Source organism: Capra hircus, chromosome 18 (assembly GCF_001704415.2).
Source record: "Capra hircus breed San Clemente chromosome 18, ASM170441v1, whole genome shotgun sequence".
In the NCBI taxonomy this organism is placed as follows: Eukaryota; Metazoa; Chordata; class Mammalia; order Artiodactyla; family Bovidae; genus Capra; species Capra hircus.
In genome coordinates, this window is record NC_030825.1 from 20607150 (window position 1) to 20633770 (window position 26621).

Below are 26621 nucleotides of genomic sequence, written 5' to 3' on the forward strand. Positions count from 1 at the left end.
GCTCCACATTTTTTAAGTCATTCTCACTTAAATTTTTTCCGTTAAGTTAACAAACTACCAGTATTGATCATGCAAATGCAAGAACTGTCTGGGTACACAAAAATGTAAAGCAATCACTTTAAAGTCAATTTAAGTGTAAATGTATCTTTACTTCTGTGGGTCTCCAGTATCACTTACCTGAAAGTCAAAACTTACTACCTAGATCTGAATCAGTGACAAAGCAGCATGGCATTCCAGAGGGGAACACTGACCTGGAGCTTCTCTTTGTTGCTTGTTCGGATAATTGATGTCAAAATGTCTGGTAAAGCTTCCCTTGGAAGACTGTCTAAAAGACGTCTCAATTTAGCCACTGCAGGGACAGACATATCCAACATTTCAACCAACTACAAAGGGAGAAAAAAAGGCTTTTTAATAAAATTGGGCATTATCTGTGAATTTAAAAAATCAAATTGTCATACAGGTTTAAGTTTGGGTCACAAAGAAAGTCTTTGCTTCTCAACCATCACTTAAGAGTCCAGGCATTTTTACAAGACTCAAAGGAAGAGAAGTACTGTTAAAATGTCAATTGGAATGAAAAGCAATGACTCCAAAGTGGGTAATAATAATGTTTATAAAAGGTTTCATACATCAGTGATTTTAGTATTTTATTTAAAAAAATTAAAATTTATAGAAAAGTTGCAGTAGTATAATGAAACTCCTTCCCCTAACAAACTTCCCCTAAATTCATCACGGTTAACATTTTGCCACACTTGCTTTCTCTTTCCCCCACTCTATACACACACAGAACACACAAGTATTGCTAAACATGTAAGAATAAACTGCAGACATCAGGACCTCGATTAGAAACTATTGACTGTTGAAAGTGTGTAGGGCAGGTGTTCGTAGCCTGTGGTGTTTGCCCTTGATGTGGCATTTGAAGGGACACATTTCTAGTGTGGCGAACAGCAGGAAAATAGAGTAAGTGAATAAGCTATTTAGGAATGAAGGTGATTAAGGCGAAAGTAGAATTTATCTTCCTTTTCCTGAGTGATCATCCCTGAGTCTCACTTCAAAATTCTCTATTTTCCTTGTTCTTAAGAATAAGGATACGTATTCTCTTACAGAGTGTAATGATCAAATTCTGGAAATTTAACATGGCTGATTATGTTAACCAGTCAGTAGCTGAAATACTGTTTTTTGTAGAACACAGGATTAATTAAAATCTGAGCACTGACTGAATGATTTTTTGAAAAAAAACAAAAAAAACAGAAAAAAGTTCCAGGGTATAGCCTGGAGCTAAGACAGATCAAGCTCCAGGCAAGCTTTCAGTAACTGTGATATTCAGTGGGGCTGTTGATAAAGTTCCCCTTTCCTTTTGCATGATGGTGGTGTAACTGTGGTGATGTTATAAAAATTCCTTGAATGTCATTATAAAATCTTTACATATTTAAAACTTTTTGTTGATTCAAAGTGGGGAGAAGTAAAGCATAAAGAAAGAAGCTATGAAGCTATGTCCAAGAGAGGAACTGAGTTTATCATCAAGGCCTTTAGACACTGCCTGTCCCACATAGATCCAGCTTAGTGACTGGGTTACATCAAGAGAACATACAAGGCTACGTTTTGTAGTATACTTCAGGAAGATCTGTAGGAAATCAAAGCATAAAAGTATATGCTTTTGGGGTGAGGGGAGAAGCTTTCTGCTCAATCGAGAATTAACCAAAAAAACTCAAACCTAGAATTAAGGAGTCCAATGTTTAACGTAAAAACTCCAGAAACACTCTGGAAAAATTTTAGAAAGGGTTGGCTAGCATGTCCTAGAAAGACTGAGATACAAGCCCAGACAAAAACAATTTGAAATCAATATATCACTAAATCTTTTAAGCACATACTGCCTGAACACTCACCACTCAACAAATTTATCACATCTTATGGTAACAAAGAAACCAAAGAAAAGAGAATTTCAAGGAAACACTAAAAGCAACTCACTTGTACCGCATATTTGTAAAACTGTTCCGATAGCTCTCCGAGCTCCTCCCTAGTCTTACAGGTATTAGGGAACTCCTCCAGCCGGTCCAACTGTTCCACCTCGGCAACAGGATATGGCTTCTCTTTCACAACCTGTACGATCTGGAAGCGGCACAGGCCTGTTATCAGCAAAGTATAGTGGGGCTTGGGCCAGTTACTGCCCACAACCTGGACTGCCAGCGCAGCTGTCCCGATCCTGAAAAACACACAGAACGTCAGCATTACAAATGCTCGGTATGGCAGGGCAGAAGCTCACCTCAAAAGGTTGCCTTTTCTGAGAAATTCATTAAAAAGCAAAGAACATCTAAAGTGCAAATGAATTATTTCTCTGTTTAATTTAGCATCCGGTGCACTGTCTGTTGGGCTTTCCTGGTGGCTCAGCGGGTAAAGAACCTGCCTGCAATGTGGGAGACCTGGGTTCCATCCCTGGGTTGGGAAGATCCCTTGGAGGAGGGAAAGGCTACCCACTCCAGTATTCTGGCCTGGAGAATTCCATGGACTGTATAGTTCATGAGGTCACAAAGAGTCAGACATGACTGAGCAACTTTCACTTCACTTCTTTTCACCAATGAAGGAGATCATTCCTTGGGTCTAGAAGATCCACTGAAAAAGGAAACGGCAACCCTCTCCAGTATTCTTGCCTGGGAAATCCCATGGACAGAGGAGCCTGGCAGGGCTACATTACATGGGATCGAAAAAAGTCAGACATGACTAAACAGTAACAACAATACAGTCTGTTAAGTCCCTACCACCTGCTATGGGGCCGTCTCATTCTAATTACATGTTTTAAGAATTAGACAGAAATTCCTAAGCATTTGGATTATTTAAACATAAAAACGTAAAAGCTGTTGAGATTTATAGTTGAAATTAATTTTGCCGCTGGGAATGAGGTAATCGTTCATCAGAATATACACTAGCATTGAGCAGTCGCAAAGAGTTGGGCACTACTGAGCGCGCGCACGCGTGTGCACACACACACACACACACACACACACTCGCATTCTAAGCAGATTTACATACATCAGTATGATGTAAACCGACCTAAGTAATCCCTATTCCAACCAGCGTTTCTACTAACAAACCAGGTTTTTTTACATAATCAATCTATAAAACTGCCATCAAATCTGGGAATTAACATGTATGCCCTTGAATTCTGAATTTCTAAATATGGGGCTAAATAGCAGAGGCCACACTTATTCGTGGTCTGAGGAGACTTCGTCAGAGACCTAGACCTCAGGAAAGTGTAAACCTAGTTCTAAGTGGTAATCACCACACCTAACACTTGATAGAAAGTTATAAGCCTCAGCCTTAGAAAGTCATTTAAGCCTCAGCTCCTTATCATTCAATTCTGACCAAGCTGCATATAAACCAATCCACAGGAAGGAAGCCTCATCCAAACTAAGCTGCAGTAATACAAAATAGAAAGATCACCACTCAGAGGTGACTTCCAGATGCCATCTACACTCAGATTTTCTCCCCTGAACCACAGGCTAGGTTGTAACTACAGAAAAGAAACTAAAACCAGAGTGCTCAGCGCTTTCAACGCTGGACAGTGGTGACACAGGGATATCAAACCTGCCCATCTCAAACACACTGATGGCACAGACAATGTGCGCACACTTCAGTGAGCTCGCTCACTTCCAGCCGCAGAGCATTCTTGACTCCTTCCTTGTACGTGATGCATTCCGTATATAACCTGCAACCTTTGGCTTCCCACCGCCACTCCACTCAGTTTATTGCGAGTTATGCATATATTTCCTTACCATCCTTGCGGGCATACCACATGGACAGGGGACAAATAGTAAGTGAAACCAAAAAAATCAAGGAAATAATTTGGTGGGGAGGAAAAAACATCACGGACTTCAAAGACCTGATCCTGCGCTGCGGCTGCTTGTCTTCAGTCGCTAATCCAGCAGTAGGTTCTGTCTCCCATTCACTGAAAATCTGCCTGAGCGAGTTGCTGCTGCTGCTGCTGCTGCTGCTGCTGCTGCTGCTGAGTCGCTTCAGTCGTGTCCGACTCTGTGCGACCCCATAGACGGCAGCCCACCAGGCTCCCCCGTCCCTGGGATTCTCCAGGCAAGAACACTGGAGTGGGTTGCCATTTCCTTCTCCAATGCAAGACAGTGAAAAGTGAAAGTGAAGTCGCTCAGTCGTGTCTGACTCTTAGCGACCCCATGGACTGCAGCCCACCAGGCTCCTCCGTCCGTGGGATTTTCCAGGCAACAGTACTGGAGTGGGGTGCCATTGCCTTCTCCTGCCTGAGCGAGTTAGCTGGACCTGAACTAGAAACTAATGAAGACTGTAGTTCACTGCAGATGACAACCACCAAAGCTTACACAATGCAGAATGTTTACAGTTCCATTTATAAGAAACACTGACAGATAAGAAACTGGATTCCTGGCCTCAGGGGTTAACAAACTAGAAACTGAAGAGAAACCAGAAATGAGTCTTCTCACAAAGCAAATAAAAGTTTTGCTAACTGTGAAGGGAGCTGTTCCAAACAGTAAAGTGATTAAGTTGGATTTATACTATGTTTGTCCTCCTAGTAAGAAAAAATATACAGGGGTTTTCAATGTGAATTATTTCTTACTTTAAATCACTTGTAGTTGACAACAGACCCCCCCCCCCAAAAACCCCAAAAGGTACATAAAAAGAATGCACCCTTTTTAAAGAAGAAACTTGATGTGCAAAATAATTAGATGGCTAGAAATAGACTATTCAGTGAAAGACATTTGGGGTAAAAGCTCTGGGAAGAAGGATGACATTTATGTTATTTATTTAAGATTTTTTTTTTTTAATGTGGACCATTTTTAAAGTCTTCATTGAATTTGTTACAATATTGGTTCTGTTGTTTATGTTCCAGGCTTTTTTTGGCCGAGAGGCATGTGGGAGCTTGGCTTCTGACCAGAGATCCAACCGGATCCCCCTGTAGGCACTGGAAGGAGAAGTCTTCACCACCTGACTTCCAGGTAGGCCCCTAATGCTACTCTAGACAAGTTGTATTGTATGCTGGGCTCTAGGTTTTACATATAAAAATCGGTATTAAGTAAACAAAATGTTCAATTAATACTTTCCTTCTAACCATGATCAAACTATGATACATAGGGTTTGTATCAACTTAGTCATCTTTCTAAATAATCTACTTCTTCTATTACTATGAGCTTTATTCTTGTTTAGATGCAAACTCATGTCCGACTCTTTCGCGACCCCATGAACTATAGCCTGCCAGGCTCCTCTGCCCATGGGATTTCCCAGCAACAATACTGGAGTGGGTTGCCATTTCCTTCTCCAGGGAGTCTTCCCGACCCAGGGACTGAGCCCACCTCTCTGGCATCGGCAGGTGGATTCTTTACCACTGAGCCACCTGGGAAGCCCAAGCACTTTACTTGTTGTTGGTCAGTCACCAGGTTATGTCCAACGCTCTGTGACCACATGGACTGCAGCACACCAGCTTTCCCTGTTCTTCACCATCTCCCAGAGTTTGCTCAGACTCATGTCCACTAAGTTGGTGATGCTATCTAGATATCTCATCTTCAGCAGCCCCCTTCTCCTGCCTGCGACCTTTCCCAGCATTAGGATCTTTTTCAATGAGTTGTTTCTTTGCATCAGGTGGCCGAAGTATGGGAGTCTCAGCTTCAGCATCAGTCCTTCCAATGAATATTCAGGGTTGATTTCCTTTAGGATGGACTGATTTGATCTCCTTGTTGTCCAAGAGTCTCAAGAATCTTCTCCAGCACCACAATTAAAAAGCGTCAGTTCTTTGGTACTCAGCCTTCTTTATGGTCCAGCTCTTATATCTGTAATGACTACTAGGAAAAAAATCATAGCTTCAACTATACAGACCTTTGTTGACAAAGTGATATCTCTGCTTTTTTAATATCCTGTCTAGGTTCGTCAAAGCTTTCCTTCCAAGGAGCAAGCATCTTTTAATTTCATGGCTGTAGTCACTGTCTGCAGTGATTTTGGAGCCCAAGAAAATGAAATTCGTTGCTGTTTCCACTTTATTCCCTTCTATTTGTTATGAAGTGATAGGACCAGATGTCAAGATCTTCGTTTTTTTAATGCCGAGTTTTAAGCCAGCCTTTTCACTCTCCTCTATCACCCTTAAGAGGCCATTTAGTTCCTCTTTGCCTTCTGCCATTAGAGTGGTATACTCTACATATCTGAGGGTGTTGATATTTCTCCTGGCAATCTTGACTCCAGCTTGTGAGTCATCCAGTCCAACACTTTACATGATGTACTCTGCACAGAAGTTAAATATGCAGGGTGACTATGTACAGTCTCGAGGCACTCCTTACCCAATTTGGAAACAAGTCCATTGTTTGATGTCCAGTTCTGTTATTTCTTGACCTGCATATAGGTTTCTCAGGAAACAAGTAAGGTGGTCTGACACTTCGATCTCTTTAAGAATTTACCACAGTTTGTTATGATCCAAACAGTCAAAGGCTTTAGCATAATCAATGAAGCAGTAGATGTTTTTCTGAAATTTCCTTGCTTTGTCTATGACCCAATGGATGTTAGCGATTTGATCTCTGGTTCCTCTGCCTTTTCTAAACCCAGCTTGTACACCTGGAAGTTCTCAGTTCTCACAGTACTGAAAGCTAGCTTGAAGGATTGTGAGCATAACCTTGCTAGAATATGAAGATAAGGATAGCTGTGGTCTATTTGCCAACCACTTGCTTTTTTCTTTTCTTTCACTTTTTTTTAACTTTATTTATTTGGTCAGGCCTCTTGGATTGTGGGATCTTAGTTCTCCAACCAGAGATTAAATCTTGGGCTTCCCTTATGGCTCAGCTGGTAAAGAATCCACCTGCAATGCGGGAGACCTGGGTTCAATCCCTGGGTTGGGAAGATCCCCTGGAGAAGGGAAAGGCTACCCACTCCAATATTCTGGCCTAGAGAATTCCATGAACTGTATAGTCCTTGGGGTCACAAAGAGTCGGACATGACTAAGTGACTTTCACGTCACTTTACTTCACTTCAGAGATGAAGTATCCCAAAATGAAGAGGGACTGAGCAATCAGTACTATGAAGAAAGGAAGGCAGGTATGCTGAAGACTGGAAGACTAGGAGAAGATTGCAGGGCCATCTCAAATGGCCATCTCAAATGTCTGAGGACACTGCGCAGGGAATGTTAAATTATTGTCCATTTTCATTAAGAAAACAATGAGCTTCTGAGGAGTCACTAAAAAGACAGTCTGATGAAGCAGGGTGGCCCTGCAGTGGCATGAGAGCCAAGTTCTACACTGGGGCTAACCAAAAGTAGGCAACATGCCTACACATCAACATGCAGAAAAGGGACTGTACTGTCCAACATGGTTAAGGAAGTGGTTCAGGGAAGTCAACATCCGACCCTGCCACTTTATGACAAAGAGTCTGGGAAACAAATGATCACTGCTGTTCCTTGAAGACCAAGGCACTGTCTCCTGGATGGTCTAAAGGAAACAAGAGACAGGAGCAAAGCCCTCGCTGCGCCTCTGGGGTCCTACTACAATCTGAAAAAGCAGGTAATTGGGGAAGGGCAGATTTGCACACTGAAACAGAACGTTGTAAGTAACTCAATACTTGTACTAGTAAAGCTCTTTTAATTTTTTAAAATAAGAGCATTTAAAGCTCAATTGGAAAAAAAGACACTGGAACCTAATATTAAGGAACACAGTCTACATAGATTTTTCAAGTAGCAAATAATATTTCTAGGATAACGAGATGGTCTGGTGGGTCTCTGTAATACTAAAATTCCGTGAAGAATTTTCAATGTCGGTTTTCTAACTTAAATGATTAAACTTTAACATTGCTACTCATTTAAAACAAAAACTGCAATAAGAACAGCAAGAACCACATTACACCTCATCTGATCATTAGTGGATTACTTCCAAGGAGGCTAATTCAGACAGAATCATACCAACAAATAGTCACTCAAAACTGAAACACGACTAACTCTACTTTCAAAATTCACAGTGTATCCACGAGTAATCAAAAATATCTTACCATGAGCACACTTGCCTCAGCTAGCAACTAAGGACCTGTGCACAGAAAGCAAAAAATTACGGGAATACACAGAGGCTTAAGGAGCGGGGTCATGTGTAGGAAAACCAGAATCCAATACAGTTTATCACTGTTTACTGAAACTTGTAAAGTGTCAGGGGACTTCCCTGGTGGTTCAATGGTCAAGACTCTGCCCTTCCAAAGCAGGGGGTGTGGGTTTGATCCCTGGTCAGGGAACTAAGATCCCACATGCGGCCAATAAAAACATAAATAAGTAGAACTGTGATAAAGGAAATCTGTTTTTAAAAAAGTATCCAATTTTACTCAAGCAAAGCAAAGCAGATCAGATGGAAACCAAAATGTTTTCCATGCTTGAGAAAAGCGAGGCTTAACGTGGACCAACAAAGGATTGCTATGTTTCTGTTCTGTTTCAGGAGGGGAGGGGAACTGAGGGGAGGGGAACCAAATCTCTGAGAATTTGAGTCAAGCCATGGTCTCCTTTTAAAAAATGTATATAATAAAAAGAATTTGGACAAAAACAAGACATTCCTAACCCTCTCAAAATCCATTAAGAGTTAGTACACTTAATTTTAAAAAAGGTAACTGTAGGTGAAAGAGGGAAGGGCTCTAAACTGAAAACATCTCAAGAAGAGTTAAGGACAGGAGGCAAGGGCTTGGGAGGCTTGATGATAACAGCATTTGTTGAGAGCATAGTATATACCAGCACTGTCCAGTAGAAATATAACGCCAACCACCTATGTAATTTTAATAGCCACATTAGAAAGAAGAAACAGATGAAATGCTAATATTTTACTTAACTCCTAATATCCAAAATACTACCATTCCAACCCAATCTCTATAAAATGTATTAATCAACAAAACTTTTCATACTAAATTTGCAAATTTTAGTGTGTAGTGTACACTTATAGTACATTTAGGATAACCAACCATCCTGGTTTGTCTGAACCAAAGGGTTTCCTGGGACACAAAAGTGTCAGTGCTAAAACCAGGATGGTCCCTGGCAACGCGGACAACTGGTCACTCTAGTATCTCAATTTGGACAAGCCACATTTCAAGCTATCCAGCTAGCCATGGACAGTACTGGAGGGTGTAAGCATTTATCCAGGCCAGCACAAAAAAGACCACGTATAATCTCACTTCTTCATCACACACCTAAGAGGCGGATGCTGCTAGTTTCCAAATTACAGATGAAGAAAGAAATAAGCACAGGTTTCATCTGTCACCCAAAGTCACACAACTAGGGTCACACGTAGGGGAATCGGTGAGCTTGGGGTGTAGGTGGTGAGCTTGGGGTGTAGGTGGTGAGCTTGGGGTGTAGGTGGTATAGCTTGGGGCCTAAGAGATGTTGAGATATGAGAATAGAAGGAGAGACAAGGGAAAACGTGAACAGGGAAGGCCCTTTAGGAAGGAAAACAGAAGAACCGAGGGGACGAAAGAAGGCGGGGGTTGGAGGGTGCAGGGACGGCAGGGAGTGTGGAAGAACGGATAGCTTCCTCAATAAAGAAACGGTGCAATATAGGCTGGGACGGGGGGAGAGAAAACGTGACGGAGCAAGTATCTGAGTCAAGAGGACAAAAGAACTGGGAAGGAAGGAACAGAAAGAAGAAGGGGGCAGGGACAGGGAAGAGAGGAAAGAAAAGAGCCGGGCGGGGAGGGTTAGGTGCACCAGCTTAGGAGCTTGAAGATCCGGGGGGCGGGAGGGAAATTCACAACAGATGGTGAGCAGCTAACTGCGCAGCTTTCACGACTCCGTGGGTCAAATCATTTAACGGTCACGAGGCACTCCTGTCACCGCCTGTCTGGCTCGGGAGCCTTCTGAAGAGGCGGGGGTCCTCCCGAGGCAGGAGGCCGCGCCGCCGCCGCCGCCGCCGCCGCCGCCGGGCCGTCCGGCCTACCTGTGCAGCGGCGGCAGGTCCTGCGCGTCGCTGGCCGGGTCGGGCGTGTTGGGGATGACGCCCAAGATGGTGCTCTGCAGCGACGTGCCCTTGAGCAGGCGGCTCCGCACCAGCTGCAGGTTGCGGGCCGAGTCCACGCTGGTGCGCATGGTGGAGCCGGGCAGCAACACGCCCTCGTGCGTGAGCAGCAGCGGGAGGCGGCTGGGGATCTGGATGGGGCTCACGGACGACATGGCGACACCCCTCCGCGCCGGGACAGTCCCCGGGAGCCCGACGCCCGGCTTCGCGCGGCCTCCTCGGCTGCGACCCAGGATCTAACTCGGCCGCGCTGCCGCTTCCGGTCCCGAGAGCCCGCTCACCCGCCGCCGCCGCCGCCTGGCGCCGTACACATGCGAAGAGAAGCGCACTCCGCCCGCGGATGACCCCCGCCTCCCGCCCTCTCTTTTCTCTGGAGTTTCATTCATCGCTGAGCTGTGTGCCCAACGATGGTCCCGTGTGAATTATGTCCATTTGAAATGTTTGTACCTTTCTATTCGAATTGATTTTATTTTGTGCATGTAAATATACATTTTTGTACATGGAAGAGTTTCCATGTACCTTTCACCCAGCTTCCCGTGTAATCATCTTACACAATCATGATTCAACTCTAAAAACCAGGAAATTAATATTACTCTTATCTAATTTATAGATTTCCAGAAATTTTGCCAGTTTTCTCACAAGTGTCCTTTTTTCTGCTCCAGGATCCCACTTTTTTTTTTTTTAGATACAATGTCACCTCAATCTTTTTTTCTTTTTTCCTTCAAAGCTTTGGTCTCTTATTTTGTAGAATGTCCCTCTCTTTGGGTTTATCTGATGTTTTCTCAAGATCACATTATACATTTTTGGCAGGAAGACCACAGAAGCGATGTGCCTTAGTGATACATTAACAGTGAAATGTCTTACCATTGATGATTTCAACAGTGATTAGGTTCCCCACTTTAAGGTACTATTTATCTCATTATAAGTAAGAGTCTGTAGGGAGTTAAGTCTATATTTATCAACTGGAATCTGTAGGAAAAAACTGCCCCATCTTCCTCATTTATTTACTTATTCTATTATTTTTTATGTTAATATGGACTCGAATATTCAATGTTTTATGGGTTATCATGCAATGATATCATGTATTTCGTTGCTTGAATTTTTTCACATATGGCCTTTGGGAGCTCCTTCACCCCTGTGAGGAAAGTAGCACTATCTCCTTCTTATAAATGAGTAATTGAGATTCAAAAAGGGTAAACAGGTTAGTTATTCATGATTACAAGGCTATTAAATAGCAATAGGGAAATTGAATTTAACTAGGTTTTGGCTGTAGGTTGCAGAGGGAAATTTTTCCCCAAATAAGAAGTTTAGCAAGGTGCTCAGAATCCAGGAGGGAATTGAAAATCAAGCCAACATGCATTTTTTGAGGGCTTGCTAAGTATAAGTTCCTCAAGTACCACTTGGCTAGAGGGACAGACCCACAGGTGGCTGAGTCTCATACAGAAATTGTTTGTTTCTGTATGTGAAGCAGGTAAGAGAAAGGAGAAGACAGGTGTACTAGCTGCTGTGCTGGAGACAGAAATTTGGGAACTCAGAGTCTCCTGCCTAAAGCTCTTTCTCTGTCGTGATCCCACCGCTTATTCATTCACTAAACAACTATTTTTTGAATGCCTACTATGTAACGGGTGTTACTTTAGGTGCTGGGGATACATCAGTGAATACAACAGACAAGGTTCCTGCTTTCAAATAGGAAAAGGAGTACGTCAAGGCTGTATATTGTCACCCTGCTTATTTAACTTCTATGCAGAGTACATCATGAGAAACGCTGGGCTGGAAGAAGCACAAGCTGGAATCAAGATTGCCAGGAGAAACATCAATAATCTCAGATATGCAGATGACACCACCCTTATGGCAGAAAGTGAAGAGGAGCTCAAAAGCCACTTGATGAAAGTGAAAGAGGAGAGTGAAAAAGTTGGCTTAAAGCTCAACATTCAGAAAACTAAGATCATGGCATCTGGTCCCATCACTTCATGGGAAATAGATGGGGAAACAGTGGAAACAGTGTCAGACTTTACTTTTTTGGGCTCCAAAATCACTGCAGATGGTGACTGCAGCCATGAAATTAAAAGACGCTTACTCCTTGGAAGGAAAGTTATGACCAACCTAGATAGTATATTCAAAAGCAGAAACATTACTTTGCCAACTAAGATCCGTCTAGTCAAGGCTATGGTTTTTCCTGTGGTCATGTATGGATGTGAGAGTTGGACTGTGAAGAAAGCTGAGTGCTGAAGAATTGATCTTTCGAACTGTGGTGTTGGAGAAGACTCTTGAGACTCCCTTGGACTGCAAGGAGATCCAACCAGTCCATTCTGAAGGAGATCAGCCCTGGGATTTCTTTGGAAGGAATGATGCCAAAGCTGAAACTCCAGTACTTTGGCCACCTTATGCAAAGAGTTGACTCACTGGAAAAGACTCTGATGCTGGGAGGGATTGGGGGCAGGAGGAGAAGGGGACGACCGAGGATGAAATGGCTGGATGGCATCACTGACTCGATGGACATGAGTCTGAGTGAACTCCAGGAGTTGGTAATGGACAGGGAGGCCTGGCGTGCTGCGATTCATGGGGTCGCAAAGAGTCGGACACAGCTGAGCAACTGAACTGAACTGAACATTCTGGGAGGAGAAACAGAAAAAAAGCAAGGAAAATCCTTTTGGATGGTGATATGCCCTTCAGATGCCAGAGCAGGCCTCGCTGAAGAGTTGAGCTTTGTTTGAATGGAGCCCTGCACGGCAGCCACACAGAGGTTGTGGGGTGGCTGCCAAGGGAGTGCTATTCCAGGCCGAAGGAGTAGTGACGGCAAAGGCTTTCTGACCGGGGTGGATTTAGCATGTTTGTGGGGCCTGCTTCTGTGATTTGCTGGGGTGGGGCCTGGTGAGGGAAGCAGGAGAGAAGTGGGTAGGGTGGAGTGGGGTGCAGAGAACTCAGGAAGGAGAAGGGAGTGGGGGTCAGGAATCTGCTGAGGAATTTGGGTCTTACTCTGAGCTCAGGGCAAGCCATTGGCAGTTTCAAGTTGTGGAATACTTTTTCAGACTTAACGTTTTCAAAAGGTCATGTTAACTGCTGTGTGGAGAATGGAACACAAGTGTTTAAGGTCAGATGTGCAGAGCCAGTTAGGAGCTGGTTGAAGTTGCCCAGGCAAGAGGTGATGCGGACTCAGACAAGAAGCAGTAAATTCAAACCATATTTGAGTGTAGCTTCAACACAGCGCACTGATGGGACTTCCCTGGTGGTCCGGTGGCTAAGCATCCACCTGCCAGTTCAGTGGACATGGGTTCCACCTCTGGTCTGGGAAGATTCCATGAAATGGGCAGCGAAGCCCATTCGCCACAACTACTGAGCCAGTTTGCTAGGGCCTGAGCTCTGCAGTAAGAGAAGCTACCTCAGTGAGAAGCCTGCACACCGCAGAAAGTAGCCTGCACTCAGCAGCAAAGCCCCAGAGCAACCATAACTAACTCACTAAACGAAAACAAAAGCGGAGCATGCTGACGGATTGGGCATGACGAGGGAAGGAGGAGCAGTGCTCCAGGGTCTCCAGAGCAGTTGTGCTGGTAAGCAGGAGACCTTGGCTCCAGCCAGCAGGCTCTGGATTGCTCTCTGATGGCACTGGGTACCTGACACTGTGATAGACTCTGGTGGTGAAGCAAAGATAAAAGCATGCAGGGCCTAGCTCCCAAAGAGCTTAGCTTTTCACCAAGTCTTCTCCAAGGACAAGGGGGAATGTCCCCATTTTTTCAGAACTTCAAAAACCATCTTATAACCCTTGCAGTATATTTTCTGAACCCACGTTTAATGCTTTTAACGTACACTCTCCCCAACAGCAACAAGCAATATGAATGTCTAGTCACATAATAATAGCTGGATTTATTTAAAAATAGAAATGCATTCCATGCCACGGAAGGTGTGGTATGGCACCGGGTCCACGTTTAAGTTGCTTACTTGATGAACACCTTCTTTCCATCCTATCAGTCTGTCTCTGTGGTGGGGTGCCAGTCCCCTTGGGAAAGCAGCAAGAATCTAAGTGTGAGGTCTCAAGTGACTGAGTGGCTCTCCTGGTTCCTTCTTTAACAACACTGCGTCTACTTTCTTCATTTATCCACCAAATATTCATTCCACCCTGGTGTAAAAGGGCTGAGGTAGGCAGTAAATAAGTAAGCCCCCAAAGAAATGGCAATTTCAGAAAGTGATAAGTAAAGGAAATCTAATAGGAAAATGTGTAGAGAGTGCTAGAGAGAGGAGGACAAGATGAGGGAGGGAGATCTGGGAAGGTTACCCTGTGAAGGTGGGGTATAAGCTGAAACCTACGTGATGAGGAAGGCCAGGCTCTGCTGGGAGCTGGGAGGAGCATGCTCTTGACAGAGAGTAGACAAAGGCCAAGATGGGAAGGAGCTTCCCAGTTTCTGGAACAGAGATGATCAGGCGCTGGGCTGGAGGGATTCAGCGTCGAGCAGGTGGCCAGGGCCAGCAAGCAGCTCCAGGAGCTCTGAGAACTCGCCCCCAGAAAGCTTTACCGAACTCCCCAGGGAAGGGAAGGGAGAGGAGCAGGGGAAATAAGGTCTAGTCCTCTCAGCTTCTTCAGGCCTGGCTTGCCGGCGCCTCTGCCCCTCGCCCTGAGCATCTCCCCTCGCCCTGAGCATCTCCTCTGCTGCCCTTCTGGCCTTGGACACTAGACCATGCTGGGAAAGTGTCCAGAACAATGAGGAAAGAAACCAGTTCTTCCAGAAAGATCAGCTCCCTCCAACGGCCCTCTCCTGTCCACAGGCTGTTTCACCATGTGCAAATGGCCATGACCTAATCCTAATGTTGCCTCTCCCCGGGAACGGGGGAGCAAGCACAGAGCTGGAAGTATCTGCCTCCTTCCTGGTTTATTCCCAGTCCTGACCTGGACCCCAGCCTGACCACAGTGATGGGCTTGTCACTATCTAGACTGAATAAACTTCAGCTCTATTGGGAAGCCAGGGAACTTTTCTATTTTCTGGGATACCAAAGGAAACTCTGGAGGGAATTCCTCTGGCCAGTCAAGGAATCAGGGATGGGCCTCATAGACATGGAAGGTGGCCCAAGCCACTGTGTGACTCAGTTCCAGTTATGCTGAGATGAGCAGTTTGTGTCCTATAAGCATATCCATTATACACATGTGTATAATGCATTCCCTTCATTTGCATTTGGAGAAGGCAATGGCACCCTACTCCAGGATTCTTGCCTGGCAAATCCCATAGACTGAAGAGCCTGGTAGGCTGCAGTCCATGGGGTCGCTAAGAGTCAGACACGACTGAGCGACTTCACTTTCACTTTTCACTTTCATGCACTGGAGAAGGAAATGGCAACCCACTCCAGTGTTCTTGCCTGGAGAATCCCAGGGACGGGGAAGCCTGATGGGCTGCTGTCTATGGGGTCGCACAGAGTCGGACACGACTGAAGCGACTCAGCAGCAGTATTTGCATTTGCATTTGCCTTACTTTTCCCTGTTACTAGTTCCCTGGATAACATCTATATTTCTATATGGAGTTACATCTTTGAAACCATCATGTATCTCTTTGCAGGTATTATACAAATAAACCAGGTTGGCAAATCATACTATAACTGAAAGGTGAGAAAAAAAAAATCTAATTTCTGTATTAGTGCTCCAATAATCTGGTCTTCCTCATAAGTCCCCACTTGCCAATTAACTAGGAGAAAATAAATGTTTAGGCTCACCGTTTTAAGATACTAGTTTATGAAGACTAATTGTCAAATTTTCAGGAATTTTGAGAGCCCAGTTGTTAAATACAAATAGTATTTAAATTATTAAACTTACAATTAATTATATTATGACAAAGATAATGCTCAAAAATCTATCACTTCCTAATTATTTCAGTATGTTTACTTTTTATACTTTTAAGTCTATTTACATCTACTGTAAATAGGGGCTTCCCAGGTGGTACTAGTGGTAAAGAACCCACCTGCCAATGCAGGAGACATAAGAGAGACAGGTTCGATCCCTGAGTTGGGAAGATTCCCTGGAGGAGGGTTCAGCAACTGAGTCCAGTATTCTTGCCTGGAGAATCCCCATGGAGAGAGGAGCCTGGTGGGCTGCAGTCCACAGGGCTGCAAAGAGTCAGACACCTCTACTTAGCATGCACACTTACTATATTTGTACACAGAAATACTGTACAGTGATTTCTTAATGCGCCTCTCTTCCCAACATGTTGGTAGTTTGAAATCATCTTTGATGGGAATACTTACTCCACAAAAACCGGCAAAGGCTACAAATCTGGATTTGTTTTTATTATTTTATTGATTGTGTAGGCTTAAGAAATAAACGCAGGAAATGTTAATAACTCAGGTTAACAAGTGTGGTGCCATTACATTGTGAACAGCACAAAAAATGAGAAAATCCTCTTTTAGTACTTGGAAACTCTTCAGCAGTTACGTGGGTCATTGGCAAATGAGTAAAGATGCAACCAACATTATGTCTTGGATGCTTCAATTTCCTCGTACTCGTTAACATAAAGCACAATGTCAAGCTACAGTCGTGTTGGAACTACATTCACTCACCAGTTGCGACCACAGGCTATTTGTAGATGCTCGCCAGCACGCCATTGACAACGCTAAGACCGTCCCTTGCCAGGGTGCATGACTTGCAATCTAGAATTTACTTCCTCCCCCTCCCCCAGCCCAGTCCCTCCACTGAGCACCTTTGTGTTTTAGTAAATAAACTGTAAGCCAGTATACCATGGCTCTACCCCCAGGGCTTCCTTCCACCGAATCTTGCCAATTTCACTTTAGGCTGGTCTGACAGACAGAAACTGGACTATTCCCACAGTCTTAAATAAGAACTACCTGACAGCCTCTCTTACCTGACATATCTCTTTTATTTTAAAGTTTTCCATCACCCCAGAAAGGTCCACTTATCCTCACATGCAAGTACAGTTGCCCCTCAGTTCAGAGCTGGGATTGATTCCAGTGCCCCTTTGGATGTGAAAATCCAAGGATGCTCAAGTCCTTACGTAAAATAGTGTAGTATTTCCATATAATCTAAGCACATCCTCCCATATACTTTAAGTCATTACTTATAGCTGTAGATACAATGTAATGCTATGTAAACAGTTTCCTTTGCCAGCTGAACCTTTCCTTTGGGGAATACTGAGATTTTTTTTTTTTTCCTGAATATTATCTATAGTCAGTTGGTTGAATCTTGATTGCGGAATCTATGGGAACAGAGGGCTAACTGTATACTTATGGCCTGATGCCATGGGCGGGGAATCTGTCTTGAAGGCTCTATAGGAGAATTCCAGAAACTGAGTCCACCAGATTTGGGTGTGATTTGCGAAAAGGAAGTGAGATGAGAGGGAATGGGGTAAAGGAATTTAGAGAATCTTCTCCCAAGACAATAGGCTAGTCTTCAAGTCTGTTTGCTTGAGACACAATCCAGTATTTGAATGCCAAAAGCTATATCTGAGCAGGAGGATTGACTGCATAATTTGTGGGACCCAGTGCAAAATGAAAATGTGGGACTCCTTGTTCAGATTATGAAGGATTTGAAGATGGTGGTGGCAGAACATCCATCACAAGTTGGGGCCCTGTGAGACACCCATCATACCCCATGATGCCAGCCCCGTCGTACATTTCTTTCTTTTTCCATTCCTTCAGAAACATTACTGACTACTATCCCCTCTCCTGCCCCAGGCACGTGGATGTTCTGAGAGTGAATCATATATTCACAAAGGCAAAATGAAAAGCAAATTAATATATTTTTTAGTTATTTAAATTTCCTAAATCAAGGACTTCCCTGGTAGTCCAGGGGCTTTGACTTCGAGCTTCCAGTACAGGGGGCCCGAGTTCCATGCTTGGTCAGAAAATTAGATCCTAAATCCTCAAATAAGATTTTGCATACCTTAACTAAAGAAGCCACATACTACAGCTAAGTCCTGATGTGGCCAAATAGATAAGTATTTTCATAAATAAATAAATGTCCTAAATCATATCCAGCTCCACTCCCCTGAGTCTGAGAATAGCAAAATCACATTTCCTTCATTTATTTATTCATTCATTCACCATTGATTTACTGAATATCTGCCCTCCTCCTAGGGGATCCCTAGGCCTGTGGGATTTAATAGTAAGCAAAGCAGACCTGTCTTTGTCCTTGTGAGGGTCTCTGTTTAGTCCAAGAAATGAACTCTAAAAAATCAGTGATTCACCTAAATAGACAATTACAGACTGGAATAAAAAAGGCATGGTTAAAGAAGCATGGTTTTAAGAGCAAGCCTTGAATATATTAAAGAAGATTGACCTGGCCCAAGGATGTAGGTTGGGAATGGGTGGTTTGGGGTTTCCCTGGGTGATCTTAGGCTGAGCCCCAAGTAGAAGTTTAAAGACAGGGAGCCAAGCCCATTTCTAACAGAGGGAAGAGCAGGTGCTGTGACGACGGCCCCCAGCACACTCCTTGTGGAGCGATATCCCCCTCTCCTGCTTGGGGTTCCATCTAAGCTGTTCTTACCTGTTGCCTTTTCAGATTCTCTGATTCTGGGAAACAAAGAATTGGCAGTACACCTGAAAATGACCAGAAGGAGGATGTACTGGGTCCCCAGGTCTTCTGGTGGCCTTGTGAATCTCGGCTTGGATGTAGATGATGACATGGTTTCGGGACTTAGCTATGTAAGTAGATCTCTTTTGTATCAAAACACCAGGAAACAGTTCACAGGGTACTTCCAGTGGTCATAAACTGGATCAATTTTTTTTGTCCCCCATTTATTCAATTTTGATTTTTTTTAAATGAAGCTCTGGCTTCTACAATTAGATGAATCATAATTGTTGGTTATGATGCATGTTTATGGCTCATGCAACTCTCTCCAACTACCCTCCACTCCCCACCCCATCTCTGTCTCTCTCACCTATTTATGCATTTACTTATAATCATATGATAAGCACCAATAAATTTACCACCAACTCACCAGCTCGGACCTTGACCCCATTACATTCCCAAACTCTCCCTGGTTCCTTCAGGAACCACTATTCCGAACCTTTACCCATAGATCCCTTACTGTGTTTCCAAGAGAGTATTATTTATTCTATATGAAGTCCTAGAAATAATATACCTTTTTCATTTCAGTGGTTTCCTACTTTATCAAAAGGGTAACATGTAATGTCTTGTGATGTATTTTTTACTTCTTGATTTCTTTTTAATAGTTTTATCCTTAGAGAGTGACCTGGTTTTGCATTCTGTGGGTGACTAAACATAACACCCTTTCTTCTTGTCTACAGTGTTTATGGTCAGAGTAAAGCCCAGAGAAGTTGAGGGAACTGCCCAGAGTAGGAGCAGAGTCAGAGCTGGGAGCTAGTTATTCTGACAAGTGACTCATTCCCTACCTGGCAGGCTTTCCTTTATTTATTTTTATTGAGACATAAGTGGCATAAAACATCATATGACTTTCAGATGTATGATAGAATGAGTCATTATTTGTCTAAATTATGAGAGGATCACCACAATATCCATCACCACCCATAGTTCAACTATTTTTTTTCTCATGAGAAATTTTAAGACCTACTCCCTTAACAACTTTCAGATACGCAGTGCGATATTACCAGTTATAGTTACCGTGTTGCACACTATATCCCCATGACTTACCCATTTTATAATTGCATGTCTGTACTTTTTGACCACCTTCACCCATTTTGCCTATCCTCAACTCTGGCAATTACCAGTCAGGTTTTTGTTTGGTTGTTAGCTGGGTGGGTATTTTTTATTCTATTCAGTTCAGTTCAGTTCAGTTGCTCAGTCGTGTCCGACTCTTTGTGACCCCAGGGACAGCAGCACTCCAGGTCTCCCTGTTCATCACCAACTCCCAGAGCTTAGTCAAACTCATGTCCATCAAGTTGGTGATGCCATCCAACCATCTTATCCTCTGTCATCCCCTTCTCTTCCTGCCTTCAACCTTTCCCAGCATCAGGGTCTTTTCCAATGAGTCAGTTCTTCATATCAGGTGTACAGAGTATTGGAGTTTCAGCTTCAGCATCAGTCCTTCCAATGAATATTCAGGGTTGATTTCCTTTAGGATTGACTGGTTTGATCTTGCAGTCCAAGGGACTCTCAAGAGTCTTCTCCAACACCACAGTTAAAAGCATCAATTCTTTGGCACACAGCTCTCTTTATAGTCCAACTCTCACATCCATACCTGACTACTGGAAAAACCATAGCTTTCACTAGACAGACCTTTGCTGGCTCCATGATGTTGGAAAAGACTCTTAAGAGTCCCTTGGACTGCAAGGAGATCAAATCAGTCAATCCTAAAGGAAATCAACCCTGAATATTCATTGGAAGGACTGATGCTGAAGCTGAAATTCCAATACTCTGGCCACCTGATGTGAAGAACTGACTTCACTGGAAAAGACCCTGATGCTGGGGAAGATTGAAGGCAGGAAGAGAAAGAAGTGACAGAGGATGAGATGGTTGGATGGCATCACCGACTCAATGGACATGAGTTTGAGTAAACTCTGGGAGTTGGTGATGGACAGGGAGGCCTGGTGTGTTGCAGTCAGTGGGATCACAAAGAGTCAGACACGACTAAGGAACTGACCTGAACCTTTGTTGGCAAAGTGATGTCTCTGCTTTTTAATATGCCGTCTAGGTTGGTCATAGCTTTCCTTCCAAGGAGCAAGCATCTTTTAATTCCATGGCTGCAGTCACCATCTGCAGTAATTTTGGAGCCCAAGAAAATAAAGCCTCTCACTGTTTCCATTATTTCCCCATCTATTTGCCATAAAGTAATGGAACCAGATGCCATGATCTTTGTTTTTTGAATGTTGAGTTTTAAGCCAACTTTTTTCACTCTCATCAAGAGGCTCTTTAGTTCTTCTCTTTCTGCCATAAGGGTGGTGTCATCTGCATATCTTAGGTTATTGATATATCTCCCAGCAATCTTGATTCCAGCTAGTGCTTCATCTAGCCCAGCATTCCACTTGATGTACTCTGCATATAAGTTAAATAAGCAGGGTGACAATATACAGTCTTGACATACTCCTTTCCCAATTTGGAACCAGTCTATTGTTCCATGTCCAGTTTTAACTGTTGTCTCTTGACCTGCATACAGATTTCTCAGGAGGCAGATGGTTCCCATCTTCCCATCTTAAGAACTCCCATTTCTTTAAGAATTTTCCACAGTTTGTTATGATCCATACAGTCAAAGGCATTGCTGTAGTCAATAAAGCAGAAGTAGATGTTTTTCTGGAAGTCTCTTGCTTTGTTCTATTGGGGTGGCCAAAAAATTCCTTGGGTTTTTTTCCATAATATCTTATGGATGTTATATCTCAGGTATATGTAAGTGAGATCATAGAGTATTTGTCTTTTTCTGTCTGACTGTGATATCCTTTCTCTAGGAGGCTGAATGTGGAAAGATCATCCTCCTTGGGCGGCTGGTCCCTCATTCCCTCAGGACAGTATTTGTGAGGTCTGAAACTGATGCTCTTTTGTTTTTTCTTTCCCAAGAAAACAATAACTGTTGAAGACGGCTCCTGGAGACAGCAGGTGAGGGAATGCGAGGCACCAGAGAGAGGGAAGTATGATGCTGCCTGGAAAACCATGATTCCCTTCCGCCCGAAGCCAAAGTGAGTCCTGAGTGGGAGCCGAGGGTCGGTAGCCTCCTGGGTGGTGATATTCAGGCCCTGACACCTGGACCCCTCCTAAAGCCTGCACAGCCCTGTCCCAACACTGTCCTGTCACCCTCCACAGCCAAACACCTCCCAGAAACCTGGTACCCATCAGGGCACCACAGCCAGCATCTTCATTCATTCAGTCAGTCAGTCAGCAGGACTCATTGACACTGTGCTAGACTGCGGGGTGGGTAACAGTGAGCCAGCCAGACAGGACCCTTGCCCATCACCGACCTCACATGGGGGGAAATGAGTAAGCTTGTAAGCATCCCAACCAAGTTCCATCTAGTCAAAGGTATGGTTTTTCCAGTAGTCATGCATGGATGTGAGAGTTGGACTGTAAAGAAAGCTGAGCACCAGATAATTGATGCTTTTGAACTGTGCTGTTGGAGAAGACTTTTGAGAGTCTTTTGGACAGCAAGGAGATCCAACCAGTCCATCCTAAAGGAAATCAGTCCTGAATATTCATTGGAAGGATTGATACTGATGCTGAAGCTCCAATTCTTTGGCTACGTGATGCGAAGAGCTGACTCATTGGAAAAGACCCTGATGCTGGGAAAGGTTTAAAGTGGGAGCAGAAGGGGATGACAGAGGATGAGATGGTTGATGGCATCACCGACTCGATGGACATGAGTCTGAGTAAGCTCTGGGAGTTGGTGATGGACAGGGAGGCCTGGCATGCTGCAGTCTATGGGGTTGCAAAGAGTCAGACAGGACTGAGCGACTGAACTGAAACATATGATTATTGCTGTTTGGGAAAGGTGCTGTAAAGAAATGTGGGGGTGTGAGGGACAACAGATCAGCGACAACGTGACAGGTTCTGAGTGACACTGAAACTGAGACCCGGAGGGTGAACGGGAGGCCGGTGTGGGCAGCATGTGCAAGGGCCTGGCCTTGCAGTGGAAGAACACAGTGATGTGCGCGTCCAGGATCTGAGAAGGAGGCCGATGCCTCTGCAGAGTCCTAGCCATAGTGGATGGGGCAAGGTGAGACCCCCAGCACGTCTCCCCAGACCACATTAAGTCCATTGGTCTTCATTCAGAGAAAAGTGGGCAGCCATGGAAAGGGCCAGATGCCCTATGATGTTACCTTAAACTTAAGAGTTTAAGAAATTCATGGAGCCTCCTCTACTAAACCATAGTTTCAAGTAACCACCCCCAAATGACTTTCTGGTTTACACACCTGGGGCTTCAGGGGCCTCCACAGATTCACGCACACACTCATTGACGCAGCATTTGTTGACAGGCGCTTCACACTTCCGGTCTGATCCCTCAGTGTTTTGTCACTGGGAAAAATTTTGTATTTAGGAATTTCTCTTTGCTCCAGTGTTTTTCTAACAAACAAACAGAAGTGGTTTTTGTATTTTTAAAATTTGAGCTTCTGTCAACACCAGTTACATTGTTACCCACCAAATCAATCGAGAACCTTGGCACTTGAGTTCACCTGGACAGCCTTAGAGAAAAATTGTTTCTGCTGGGCCCTTGGAATATCAGCCCCGGCACATCGGTTCCAGCCCAATCCTTGCCATCACAGATGGCCCCACACGTCTCCTACAATGTCTCACTTTCCCTCAGTTCTTCTCTCCCCCCATCTCCCACTGAGGCCCGGCCAGCATTGCCCAGAACGTACAACCATGATTGCTGGTGGGCTGGAAGGATGTAAAGGACCAGAATGTGGAGAAAAGAGGCCATAACCCCAAACAAGAGAATATCTTGCAAGTCTGGCATTCCTGTCTTCACATCTATCTCCCCAAATCATTTTTAATGTTGAATTTTCCTCATATAACATTAGAGAAAATGTTGGAAAAAAGTGAAATTACACACAATCTCAACACCTTAATGAAATCATTATTTGTCTTTTGTGAACAATTCACAAAGATATGACCTTATCATTCTTAGTTATTTACTTTTTTTGTTTTTACAGTTTTTATGGAAGTTACTGCATTTTGGACTCTTCTGTTGAACATGATGGCTACTCCATTTCTTCTGAGGGATTCCTGCCCACAGTAGTAGATATAATGGTCATCTGAGTTAAACTCAGCCATTCCAGTCCATTTTAGTTCACTGATTCCTAGAATGTCGACGTTCACTCTTGCCATCTCCTGTTTGACCACTTCCAATTTGCCTTGATTCATGGACCTGACATTCCAGGTTCCTATGCAATATCGCTCTTTACAGCATCAGACCTTGCGTCTATCACTAGTCACATCCACAGCTGGGTATTGCTTTTGCTTTGGCTCCAACCCTTCATTCTTTCTGGAGTTATTTCTCCACTGACCTCCAGTAGCATATTGGGCACCTACTGACCTGGGGAGTATCTCTTTCAGTATCCTATCATTTTGCCTTTTCATACTGTTCATGGGGTTCTCAAGGCAAGAATACTGAAGTGGTTTGCCATTCCCTTCTCCAGTGGACCACAATCTGTCAGACCTCTCCACCATGACGCGCCCATCTTGGGTTGTCCCGCGGGCATGGCTTAGTTTCATTGAGTTAGACAAGGCTGTGGTCCTAGTGTGATTAGATTGACTAGATATCTGTGAGTATGGTTTCGGTGTGTCTGCCCTCTGATGTCCTCTTGCAACATCTACCATCTTACTTGGGTTTCTCTTACTTTGGGCATGGGGTATCTCTTCACGGCTGCTCCAGCAAAGCACAGCCGCTGCTCCTTACCTTGGATGAGGGGTATCTCCTACCGCTGCCCTTCCTGACCTTCAACGCAGGATGGCTCCTCTAGGCCCTCCTGCACCTGCACAGCCACCACTCCTTGGACACGGGGTTGCTCCTTCCTGGTGCCGCCCTTGGCCTCGGACGCGGGGTAGCTCCTCCTGGCCGCCGCCCCTGGCCTCAGACGCTGGGTATCTCCTCCCGGCCGTCGCCCCTGACCTCGGATGTGGGGTAGCTCCTCTTGGCTGTTCCTGCGCCGTCACAGCCTGGCACTCTAGGCCGCTGCCCCTGACCTTGGACGTGGGGTAGCTCTCAGCCGCGCCTAGTGCGTGGGCCCGCCGCTGACACCTGTGCTTACAGGAGACAGGGATCAAGACCATCCCCATGGAAAAGAAATGCAAAAAAGCAAAATGGCTGTCTGGGGAAGCCTTACAAATAGCTGTGAAAAGAAGAGAAGCGAAAAGCCAAGGAGAAAAGAAAAGATATAAGCATCTGAATGCAGAGTTCCAAAGAATAGCAAGAAGAGATAAGAAAGCCTTCTTCAGCGATCAATGCAAAGAAATAGAGAAAAAGAACAGAATGGGAAAGACTGGAGATCTCTTCAAGAAAATTAGAGATACCAAGGGAACATTTCATGCAAAGATGGGCTTGATAAAAGACAGAAATTGTATGGACCTAACAGAAACAGAAGATATTAAGAAGAGGTGGCAAGAATACATGGAAGAACTGTACAAAAAGGATCTTCACGACCCGGATAATCACGATGGTGTGATCACTCATCTAGAGCCAGACATCTTGGAATGTGAAGCCAAGTGGGCCTTAGAAAGCATCACTACGAACAAAGCTAGTGGAGGTGATGGATTTCCAGTAGAGCTCTTTCAAATCCTGAAAGATGATGCTGTGAAAGTGCTGCACTCAATATGCCAGCAAATTTGGAAAACTCAGCAGTGGCCACAGGACTGGAAAAGGTGTTTTCATTCCAATCCCAAAGAAAGGCAATGCCAAAGAATGCTCAAACTACCGCACAATTGCACTCATCTCACACATTAGTAAAGTAATGCTCAAAATTCTCCAAGCCAGGCTTCAGCAATACGTGAACCATGAACTTCCTGATGTTCAAGCTTGTTTTAGAAAAGGCAGAGGGACCAGAGATCAAATTGCCAACATCCGCTGGATCATAGAAAAAGCAAGAGAATTCCAGAAAAGCATCTATTTCTGCTTTATTGACTATGCCAAAGCCTTTGACTGTGTGGATCACAATAAACTGTGGAAAATTCTGAGAGAGATGGGAATACCAGACCACCTGACCTGCCTCTTGAGAAATCTGTATGCAGGCCAGGAAGCAACAGTTAGAACTGGACATGGAACAACAGACTGGTTCCAAATAGGAAAAGGAGTACATCAAGGCTGTATATTGTCTGCTTATTTAACTTCTATGCAGAGTACATCATGAGAAACGCTGGGCTGGAAGAAACACAAGCTGGAATCAAGATTGCCAGGAGAAGTATCAATAACCTCAGATATGCAGATGACACCACCCTTATGGCAGAAAGTGAAGAGGAACTCAAAAGCCTCTTGATGAAAGTGAAAGAGGAGAGTGAAAAAGTTGGCTTAAAGCTCAACATTCATAAAACGAAAATCATGGCATCCGGTCCCATCACTCCATAGGAAATAGATGGGGAAACAGTGGAAAAGGGTCAGACTTTCTTTTTGGGGGCTCCAAAATCACTGCAGATGGTGACTGCAGCCATGAAATTAAAAGACACTTACTCCTTGGAAGAAAAGTATGACCAACCTAGACAGGATATTCAAAAGCAGAGACATTACTTTGCCAACTAAGGTCCATCTAGTCAAGGCTATGGTTTTTCCAGTAGTCATGTATGGATGTGAGAGTTGGTCTGTGAAGAAGGCTGAACGCCAAAGAATTGATACTTTTGAACTGTGGTGTTGGAGAAGACTCTTGAGAGTCCCTTGGACTGCAAGAAGATCCAACCAATCCCTTCTGAAGGAGATCAGCCCTGGGATTTCTTTGGAAGGAATGATGCTAAAGCTGAAACTCCAGTACTTTAGCCACCTCATGAGAAGAGCTGACTTATTGGAGAAGACTTTGATGCTGGGAGGGATTGGGAGCAGGAGGAGAAGGGGACGACAGAGGATGAGATGACTGGATGGCATCACTGACTCGATGGACGTGAGTCTGAGTGAACTCCGGGAGTTGGTGATGGACAGGGAGGCCTGGCATGCTGCGATTCATGGGATCACAAAGAGTCGGACACGACTGAGCAACTGAACTGAACTGAACTGATGAAAGTCACAGAAGCAGAGCATACAAATTTAAAGTGGTGAGAAT

At 44.3% G+C, this 26621-nt stretch overlaps 2 protein-coding genes across 2 annotated transcripts in view; one reads left to right on the forward strand and one right to left on the reverse strand.

Moving 5' to 3' along the window:
- Positions 1-10244, reverse strand: part of LONP2 (lon peptidase 2, peroxisomal) — an 81428-nt gene extending 71184 nt beyond the window's left edge. Inside the window, exons 1-3 of the mRNA XM_018061964.1 lie at positions 9906-10244; positions 1966-2200; positions 252-383 (exon numbers count right to left, since the gene is read on the reverse strand). Coding sequence (XP_017917453.1) covers positions 252-383; positions 1966-2200; positions 9906-10138 — 600 coding nt within the window. The 5' untranslated portion in view covers positions 10139-10244. The remainder of the gene's footprint in view (positions 1-251; positions 384-1965; positions 2201-9905) is intronic.
- ABCC11 (ATP binding cassette subfamily C member 11) overlaps positions 6920-26621 on the forward strand; it is a 93074-nt gene continuing 73372 nt past the window's right edge. Inside the window, exons 1-3 of the mRNA XM_005691954.3 lie at positions 6920-7511; positions 18475-18617; positions 21445-21563. Coding sequence (XP_005692011.1) covers positions 18519-18617; positions 21445-21563 — 218 coding nt within the window. The 5' untranslated portion in view covers positions 6920-7511; positions 18475-18518. The remainder of the gene's footprint in view (positions 7512-18474; positions 18618-21444; positions 21564-26621) is intronic.